Source organism: Alosa alosa, chromosome 2, assembly GCF_017589495.1.
Source record: "Alosa alosa isolate M-15738 ecotype Scorff River chromosome 2, AALO_Geno_1.1, whole genome shotgun sequence".
Taxonomy (NCBI): Eukaryota; Metazoa; Chordata; class Actinopteri; order Clupeiformes; family Clupeidae; genus Alosa; species Alosa alosa.
Window position 1 is genome coordinate 36,727,364 of NC_063190.1, and position 10,741 is coordinate 36,738,104.

At 43.0% G+C, this 10,741-nt stretch overlaps 1 protein-coding gene across 1 annotated transcript in view; it reads left to right on the forward strand.

Moving 5' to 3' along the window:
- Positions 1-10,034, forward strand: part of LOC125285563 (pleckstrin homology-like domain family B member 2) — a 41,787-nt gene extending 31,753 nt beyond the window's left edge. Inside the window, 3 exon segments of the mRNA XM_048230086.1 lie at positions 1,509-1,728; positions 9,115-9,200; positions 9,604-10,034. Of these exon segments, the coding sequence (XP_048086043.1) occupies positions 1,509-1,728; positions 9,115-9,200; positions 9,604-9,744 (447 nt within the window). The 3' untranslated portion in view covers positions 9,745-10,034.
- Positions 10,035-10,741: the final 707 nt, after the last annotated feature.

Sequence of the window (10,741 nt, forward strand, 5' to 3'; positions counted from 1 at the left end):
GAGAGAGAGAGAAGAGGGAGAGAGAGTAAAGAGGGAGAAGTAAATAAAGACTGAAAACTAGAGGAAGAGAGAAATTGAGGTTAGAATGAAAGGAGAGAGGAAGTGAAGAGGGAACAGGGGATGACCATAAAGAATGAAAGGAGAGAGGGAACAGGGGATGACCATAAAGAATGAAAGGAGAGAGGGAACAGGGGATGACCATAAAGAATGAAAGGAGAGAGGGAACAGGGGATGACCATAAAGAGAGAAAGGAGAGAGGGAACAGGGGATGACCATAAAGGAGAGAGGGAACAGGGGATGACCATAAAGAGAGAAAGGAGAGAGGAAGTGATGTCAGTGGGAAGGAAACAGACATATCAGTGCAGACACCAGTCTTGTATGAAACAGTGAGAGCAGTAAGATGCAGCATGAATGTGCAATTTAACCACTTTAAGTGCAGATCCATCAGCACAGTGCAGGTGGCGTAGCAGATATGAAATCTATGAAGAGCTTATATCCTCCATTTTAATGCATTTTCATTCATCTGATTTGTTTTCCAGGTCATTTCAGTGGAACTGTATTAGGTTATTATTTGATTTATCTTTACTCAAAAAAACCTGCAAATTTAGTGATATTACCTGAAATACACTATTAAATAACATGACTTATTAATGTTTTTAAACGGAGATATAGCATTTAAATATGTATATTTATATAACCAAACTCTTCATATATTATATATTTGTAATGAGAATGAGAAGTGAAGTGATGCAAGGTGCCAGTGAGACCTGGAGGAAGAAATGTTCAGGGATATTTTGGGCAGGGAGAGAGAGAGATAGAGATGGATATAGAGATGTGGATAGAGTGAGATAGAGATGTGGAGGGAGAGAGGGAAGAGGATGATTAAAAGTTAAAGGTCTAGAAAGCTGACTCAGGAACAAGAAAGATGCATTAGAACGTCACATTCCCCCCGCACCAGTCATTAGAACACACGGTTCCCCTCACAGAACCTGGCAGCTCGGGCCTAAATGTGGGTCATCTCGCGTACGCAGGAACCAACGCTTACAGCGAAACTCAAGAGTTTGCATAGCTATTCGGAAAATCTGACCTAATATATCTCTTAATCAACACCCACCCACACACACACACACCACACACACACACACACACACACACACACACACACACACACACACACACATTGTTGGAATAAGACATACAGTAGGTAAGATTCATCTCATACACACACACACACACACACACACACACACACACACACACACACACACACACACACACACACACACACACCTCACACATGTTGTTGGAGTAAGACATACAGTAGGTAAGATTCATCTCACACACACCCACACACACACTCACACACATTGTTGGAGTAAGACATACAGTAGGTAAGATTCATCTCAAACACACACACACACACACACACACTCACACATGTTGTTGGATTAAGACATACAGTAGGTAAGATTCATCTCCATACATTGACCCTTGACCTCTGGCCTTAGGCTCGGCCCCTGACGCGCTACCTGCCGGTGCGTAAGGATGACTTTGACCTGCGCGGGCACATCGAGGCCGCTGGACACCACCCCGACACCTGCTACCACCTGGCCGTCACCGACAAGACATGCCGCGGCTTCTTGGTCAAGATGGGCGGCAAGATCAAGACCTGGAAGAAGCGCTGGTTCGTGTTCGACCGCAACAGGCGCACCCTGGCCTACTATGCCGGTAAAGGAAGAACCCTTTTTATTCCCATGGTTCTGTGTGTGTTCTAGGCCCATGGTTATGTGTGTGTTCTAGGCCCATGGTTCTGTGTGTGTTCTAGGCCCATGGTTTTGTTTGTCTTTTAGGCCCATGGTTCTGTGTTTGTATTTTAGGCCCATGGTTCTGTTTGTCTTTTAGGCCCATGGTTTTGTTTGTCTTTTAGGATCACACAACACAACTTGTGGTCAGATCAGTGTGCTTTCAATCAATCATTAGACAAAGGGGAGCAAACGCCAGAGCCCAGTTTCCAATGAGGTCATCTCATCTGGGCCATGTGGTGATACTTCAAAAGACCAACAAGAAGATCACTGCAGCAATCGTGTTCATTCATGATGGACCTGCCATTGGCCTTATTCACCGCTGGCCATTCTGATTCTGAAGAGTCTACACCCGACTCTGATAACGAGGCTGAGGGGTACACACCATTACACCTCAGTCCAGCAGATGGTGGAGGTAATGCACTCCGTTTGCAAACTGCCAAAAAAAAAAAGCTTACAGAAAAAGAAGGGTTCTGCCCTGTTCTTCTTCAGTGAGTTTTTTTGGCAGTTCTAAAAAAGAATTACCACCCATCTCTGAGGTCGAATGGCAGTCTGCTTCAGCAATAACGGAAAAAACCAACAAGGTTGGCCTGCGCCTACACTTTTGACCCGATGTATTGCTTGGTGGTCCGCTCCCAAAAGTAGTGATCCTTAAGCTAATGAAAAAGGAGGCAGCACACAAGGCTTGTGTGGAAAAAATGTGTATTGTAGCCAAAAGTTACAAAAAAGTCAGAGGAGGCTAAAACTGGAGCAACAGGCGTTTCGGACGTGTCAGTTCAGGAAAACTCCCCAGTTCACCATTAAGAGGACCTGGGTAGTTCCCATTACCTAATAATAAATAAATAGATACACTTCTAGAGATCACAATGTGCAGATATACATATGAGAAATAACATGACATTTTTTATAAAGCATTTGAATGATTATAAAACATTAAGAGGTTATAGAAAGCAAGAAAGAGCCAGTTCTTCATTCATCCCCAAAAGGATAGATCGTTTTCAATGTAAAAAAATCCAGAAGCACTCTCTGGAGTAATCTTTTTTTCCATATCCCTCCCCTCACGTGCAGGTGTGATGTGTTTCAAGCACAGTATATCGTAGAGAGTACACAGGGATGGCCCGCTTCATTGAAATGCAGTGCCACTGGCGACTTCTCCTCCTTAAGCCCTAATGGCACTGTTGTGTTCGATGATGCAAGTCTTCACTTGTCTGTTCGTCTTTCCCACATATTGTTTTTTACATGGGCATGTGATTAGATAGACAACATTTCGGGGGGAGCAGGACGTAAATTGCTTCAGTTTGTATGTTTTGTTGGTAACAGAACCAATGACGGTATTTTTCTTAACTGAGTTATTGTGGCAAGCGGCGCATGAACGACACGGGTGGAAGCCTGTGGCCCTGCTTAATCGCTCGACGCCGCTGCCTGTGGCCCTGCTTAATCGCTCGACGCCGCTGCCTGTGGCCCTGCTTAATCGCTCGACGCCGCTGCGTGCATGAAAGTTGTCAGCCTTGACCAAGAAGTCTCTGATGTTCCTAGCCCTGTGATGGGCAAAAAGGGGCGGGTCTGGGAAAAGGGCACGGCATGTGTCATCACTGCTAAGAACGTGCCAGCGTCCTTGATCAAAAGAAGTGGTACAGACGATGGAGGAGCGCTTGTCTCTTTTTGGGGGGGTTGAGGTGCGGTGCACCTTATCTAGAGCTACGTTCAGGCATGTACTGTGATATCCTCTCAAACTAAACTGTTTGTACATCCTGGTTATTTCCAAATTGAAATCTGATGTGTTGGTCAGGGCTCTACAGTGCGCCCATTTCACTCGCACATGCGAGTAAAAATGATGGCGTGCGAGTGAAAAAAAATATTTAGGCGCACTGGTGCGAATGAGTTCTAACCATGTCAATGTTTGTCTACAAAATACACCGCAACATCGAGAAACATTACTGGTGCAAACCATAGAGATTCTGAGAATGCAGTGAGAGAAGGAAAGGTAACCTAACATGCCTTTTAGCCCAGTTGACGTATTGGCTGCAATATGCAAAATATAGCTGTAGCGAACAGGCACAAAAGTAGCCTCCCGTAATACTCCCATTTTATTCAAAGGTAGAACGCTACTGACAACTCCAGGCCTCCACGTATGCTTGTTTGTTTACACCGAATACAAGCTGAAGTGCAAAACGAAAGTAGGCCTTGCCTTGCCCCCATCAATGCAGATATTTCAAATAAAAAATAAAATGATAAAAAAAAAATATATCCTTGATAGCCTATGTTGGGTTTTGTGGAAGAGAAAATGGACTGTTTTAGTAGTAGTATTAGGCAGTATGTAGTCAGATTGGTCACCATGGGCATATTTGGATTAGCTACAGATGGATTCACAAATAAATAAATTAGCCTACATTTGGCAGGATACTTGATATACAGGCTAAATGCAAATATGGCAATGTATTATATTATTTTACATTAACAAAATGTAGGAAAATAGAACAGACTGAAAATAAAGTAGGCACTGATCTTTAAAATCCTGTTTCCTGTAGCCTGAATGTTGTCAGTCATTCTTAATATTCGCAATTGGTGCACTGGCATGTTTAACTGTTAGCTGCAGTGTAATGTTAGATTATGTGTAAGTTAAGTACAGAACTGACTGTGCGCCCAAATTTTTGTCTGTGCTCCTAAATTTTTTAACTTGGGCGCACAAGTGCTCCTGGAAAAAAATGTTAGTGTAGAGCCCTGTTGGTGCATATGCGCTTAGCTCTGAGGAACTGCGTGAGCCATGTTTCAAGGCAGGTGGGTGCGCACTGGTGGCGTGTAAGATGCTGTTCTTATCGGTTGGTTTCGTGTAGAGCGTCGTCCATATATTGCGCCCTTCAAGGTGTACAACAGTATCCAGGAAAGACACAGACTTTTTATCAATGACTACATTGAGTTTGATGGAGTGTACCATGTTGTTGAGATACGTTACAAAGTCATTAAAGGTTTCCAAAGGGCCCTTAAACAGGCAAAACACGTCATCCACAAATCTCTTCCATAACACAATGTTTTCAAAAAAGGGATTGTTGTTCCAAATGTATCTCTCCTCCAAGTAGCCCATAAAAAGACATGCATAATCTGGGGAAAATTTCGAACCCATTGCTGCCCTTTGCGTTTGTAAGTAAAACTGATTCTCAAACAGAAAAAAGTTAATGGACCTTATCAACCAAAAACTGCGTGGGGGTTGTGAATCAGTTCGTTGATTCAGGAAGTGCTCGATGGAAATAATGCCCTTATCATGCAGGATGTTCGTATATAGTAAAACTACATCCATGGTGATCAAGAACATGTTTTCAGTGTCAATTAATTTGGGCATTGGAAAGCTGTTCGATGAAGTCATTGTTGTCGCGTAGATATGAGGGGAGTTTTACGACCAGTGGTCTTAAAATGCGGTCAACATATAATGATAGAGGCTCCATGAGGCTCCAACGGCCAAAAGGCACCAACACTAGGCCGCACCGACGAGACATTTTCACAAACTATATAGACAACTTTGTGAATTGCATCCACTAGGGCTGGGATAAACAATTATTTTTTAAACGATTAATCTAGCGATTATTTTTTCGATGCATCGATTAATCTAACGATTAATCTTCGATTTCGATTCGATTCGATTATCGATTATCTCCCCATTAATTGACTAATAGCAACTTATACATGTTGATTTACATATCTGAATGAAAAAAAAACATGAATTCCTTAACATTGGAATATATGTTTATTGCTCTTGAGATTCCAAAATAAAAGACTATACAAGTGCAAAGTAATGCATTCTTAGTCAGAGGTAGCATTCAGTTCAGTTCAGTAGTGTATAGGTCTAATTGAGTGCCTGTAACTTTAACTCATTGAATGCCAAGCTGTTTTCGGAAGCTTTGTCCTAGAGTGCCAGCAATCTAGACCATTGTTGATGATTTTTGTACAGCCACAGCATATTCTATGTTATAGCTATGAACACATACAATGGCTCGTTTAAAAGGTGAGACTTTAAGCTCTCAGTGGGTGCAAACCGTGTATTTCTACATGCCTCTGTTCCTGAGAAATCCCAAGCTAAACAGTGGCTAGTTTTCATCAAAATCGCTGTTTTTTTTCTAGAAATGGAGATATATCGTCTTTCATGAAATATGAAGTGTTGCTTGTAAACTTTCGGAAGTGATCAGCGAGACCTGGCGAGACTGCCACCCAGTGATAGACCCAATGAAAATGGCCTGGTTTTGACCTGGCGTGCATCGTCACTGATTCGACCCAAAGCGGCAACAGAGTTATGATAAAATGTCCAGATAAAATGTCCAGATTGTGCGTTTTCATGAGTTTTCGATCGTCATATATATTCATTTGCATTCATCACAGAGTTCCCAAAATCACATATAAGGTGTGTTAGAGTGTCTAGTTTCGTAATTTAAAAAAAAAAAGCTAAAAATGTAATATTAAGTTTTTGGCACTCAACGCATGGGAAGGAAAAACGTAATATTACGTTTTTGGCACTCAATGAGTTAAGACGACGTTTGTGACGGAATCCTTGCAATTAACATTAACACAGTTAAAACGCTGCTGATGTGTGGATGCAATTCATAACGTAGTTAGTTCAAATAATGGTTCATACTTCTCCTTGGGACAAGCACTTTTGAGTCTTGGAACATTTTTCCGGGATTTTGCAAACATTCAGTGTCAGAGTCAATAAAATGAGCCCTGCATGAATAACGAAATTGACAAACAGCTGTAAGCATGCTGAACTCAACATCCAAACAGTATTCTAACGTTAGCTTTGAGATACTGCTTGATTACATAACTTTGCTAAGGTCTCATCACAACATAGTACATTAAGGAGACCAAACTAAGTAGAGTTAACTTTAATGCAGCAGTTTTGAACAAATTAGCGCAGCATGGTCACGATGCTAAGCGGATTTATTAGCAATTTAGTCCACCGTGTTCTATGCAATGCTTCTATGTGACAACAACAATCCTTCAACAATCGTGAATATTTTGTTAAATGCACATGCAGAGGAGGGGCAGCGGGCTCTTACAAGAGAGAGTGGCCGGGGCAAGGAAAGTCTGCGTGTGTGAAAAGCACAGCTCAATGATTTCGTGGCCCCCAGCCACAGATTAGTACAACTTATGGGAAACACTGAAGGTGTAAAATTAAAAATATTTAGTGGCACACATTATGCTTAACGAATCGACGCGCATATTTTGCGTCAATGTATTTTTTGTCCCAGCCCTAGCATCCACACATCAGCAGCCTCTTAACTGTGCTACAATTGCAAAGGTTCTCTCATGAACGTCTTAAAGTGACAGGCACTCAATTAGACCTATACACTACCAAGACAATCTTAAACCCCGCCACAAATTCAATCTAATTCTGTGGGAAACACTGAACAGTATGTGTTATTATGTGAATATTGTGAGAACATTTGGGGGCAGCCGTGGCCTACTGGTTAGCGCTTCGGACTTGTAACCGGAGTGTTGCTGGTTCGAACCCCGACCAGTAGGCACGGCTGAAGCCCCCTTGGGCAAGGCGCCTAACCCTTCACTGCTCCCCGAGCGCTGCTGTTGTTGCAGGCAGCTCACTGCGCCGGGATTAGTGTGTGCTTCACCCTCTGTGTGTTCACTGTGTGCTGAGTGTGTTTCACTACTTCACGGATTGGGATAAATGCAGAGACCACATGTCCCTCACGGGTGGGACAGAGTGCAGCACAAAGGACAAAGGCAGGTTCCTCTGCTGCAGCACGAACAAGACGTTTGTTGGAATGAATACGAGATGTGTCTGGTTGTAACATTGATTGGGGACATATGAAGTTGTGTGTGTGTTTAAGACCTGCTGTGTGTCAAAAAGGTAATTCCACATGGGAACATGTTTATGTGAGTGTATGTACGGGAAATGAGACGCAATATGCGTCGGGCCGACTGTAGCATATTCTATCTGTACGGTAATGTAAGCGATAAGCGCGCATTTTTAACATCAATGCTTACTAGCCGATAGAGAGAAATGTTAGGTCTGTATGTGGAGATATGTATTAACATGCTTACCTGTTGCCTGCTTGTAGTGTCTTCCGGGTGTGGGAAGCAAACTGAGGTGCGGGGCACAGAGAACTTTTGTGCATTCTTTTTGCGCTTTGAAGTGTGAAGCGCTCATTGGAGCAGGGGTGTTTAGACTGTTTATATTTGTTTCCTTAATGAGGTTTTGTTGGGCATGATAGTAAGTGCACATGAATGTTTCTTAGTAATATTTATTGCCTGGATGTTGTGTTGTCCAAAATATGGTGCGTATGCGTTAATTGATTTATATCGTTACATGGTTGAGACCTGTGTTTTAAATGGGGGCTGTTTAGCTCAGACGAGAGATTCCTCTGTAGCGAGAGGTCATGCAAAAAGACCTTAGAGGTAGGCCTAGTTATGCGTGGGCATCGTCCCTTTGTTTATTTCTTATTTTGACTAAGTGCTTTGTTTGTTTGTTTGTCATCATTGTTTTGTTTTTGTATTAACCTGCCGGCAGCCTAACAAAACATAATAATAAAAGAAAAGCCTTTTGACTACAACGCAGCATTTGTACATCCTTCAGTCTGACCCACCATCCGCTCGGGCGCACTCCTTTACAACGGGATCAGAAGAGTATATATAATTATACTTATACTTATAACATATACTCACTCATATACTCATAATGTGTTATTATGGTGTGTGTGTGTGTGGACATATACTCATGATGTGGTATTATGGTGTGTGTGTGTGTGTGTGGACATATGCTCATGATGTGGTATTATGGTGTGTGTGTGGACATATACTCATGATGTGTTATTATGGTGTGTGTGTGTGTGTGTGTGTGTGGACATATACTCATGATGTGTTATTATGGTCTGTGTGTGTGTGTATTATGGTGTGTGTGTGTGTGTGGACATATGCTCATAATGTGTTATTATGGTGTGTGTGTGTGTGGACATATACTCATGATGTCTTATTATGGTGTGAGTGTGTGTGTGTGTGGACATATACTCATGATGTGTTATTATGGTGTGTGTGTGTGTGGACAATCTGGACATATACTCATGGTGTGTTATTATGGTGTGTGTGTGTGTGTGTGTGTGTGTGTGTGTGTGTGTGGACATGATGTTATTATGGTGTGTGTGTGTGTGTGTGTGTGGACATATACTCATGATGTGTTATTATGGTGTGTGTGTGTGTGTGGACATATACTCATGATGTTATTATGGTGTGTGTGTGTGTGTGTGGACATATACTCATGATGTTATTATGTGAATGGTGTGTGACGTTGTTGCTTACTGCTGTGTTCCTCCAGATAAACATGAAACCAAAATGAAGGGGGTGATCTACTTCCAGGCCATAGAGGAGGTCTACTATGATCACCTGAAGAATGCACACAAGGTACTGGGGCCGATGCTCAATCTTACTTGTTAGACTGTATATAGTTACACAATCACACACACACACACACACACACACACACACACACCTTTTTGTCTGCCTTCCACTCCACAAAAAATATTTTACTTATTTTTACTTACAAAATACACTCCTCTCTTTCTCTCTCTCTCTCTCCCTCCCTCCCTCCCTTTCTCTCTCTCTCTCTCCCTTTCTCCATCTCTCCCTATCCCCATCTCTCTCCCTCCCTCTCTCCATCTCTCTCTCTCTCCTTCCCTCTTTCTATCTCTCTCCCTCCCTCTCTCTCTCTCCCTCCCTCCCCCTCCTCTCTCCCTCCCTCCCTCTCTCCCCCCCTCCCTCTCTCCATCTCTCTCTCCCTCCCTCTCTCTCTCTCTCCATCACACAGAGTCCCAACCCCTCGTTGACGTTCAGTGTGAAGACTCAGGACCGCGTGTACTACATGGTGGCCCCGTCTGCTGAGGCCATGCGCATCTGGATGGACGTCATCGTCACGGGAGCAGAAGGACACACACACTTCCTGGTGTGACCTCACACACCCCACTGCAAGCACATGACCAAACAGAGGACCAATGCCTGACCAAAAGAGTATTTCTGTGCGTGTGTGTGTGTGTGTGTGTATGTGTGTGTGTGTTTGAGTCGGTGAGGGTGGCACGGTGGTGTAGTTAGCATACCAGTATGTCTGATCTGAATGTCCAGTGTTTCCCATACATGGACTTATTTGTGGCGGCCCACCACAATATCAACATTGACCACCACACAATGATTTTCCAGGTTGTACTAAATTGTGCTTAAAGAAGCCCTATGCAGGTCTGGTTATTCCTTCGCTGTTTCTGGGTTTTCGCCTGATTTGGGCTCGCATTTTTTACGACAAAGCTCCCCCTGCAGCTTCGGTAGCAAGACTGCTACGCTAACCCCCCACTAGCTAGCGAGCTAGCCATCAAGAAACCAAGCTAAACACATACAGGGCTCACAATAAAACAGTCGAGCAAACACATTGTTCAAGAGACTATCAAGCCACATTACAAAAACGAAGTTCACCCAAGGGTAGGCTACTTACAATTTCAAGTCGGGGTCCGTTTTGCAGTCTTCTTAGAAACTACAATCTGACTACATTTTCGAGGCGAGAATGGATACTTCCGCTGAGTTACATCCGGATGTATTCGGTCCGCGACCAGAAAGTTGCATATTCGTTTTTTCCGTGGAGAAGCACTAGGGGGAGACGAAGCACCCACCAAACGACCCAGAAAGTGTTGTAGAACCATCAGAACGACTCTCAACCTGCATAATTAAGGTAATTTTTGCTAAAATTGTTGCATAGGGCTTCTTTAAATCTGGTTAGCATCATAACCAGCTTTGCTAATTTGTTAAAAACTGTTGTATACAAGTTAATTCTGCAAACCAACCACCACAAATGGAATTCAATTCTCTGGGAAACACTGGAATATATCCACGGATAAGGCCAGGCGCTAACCAGCTAGCTTCTCAAATGAATGCAAGTGAATGACATGCAATAAGCCAGACCT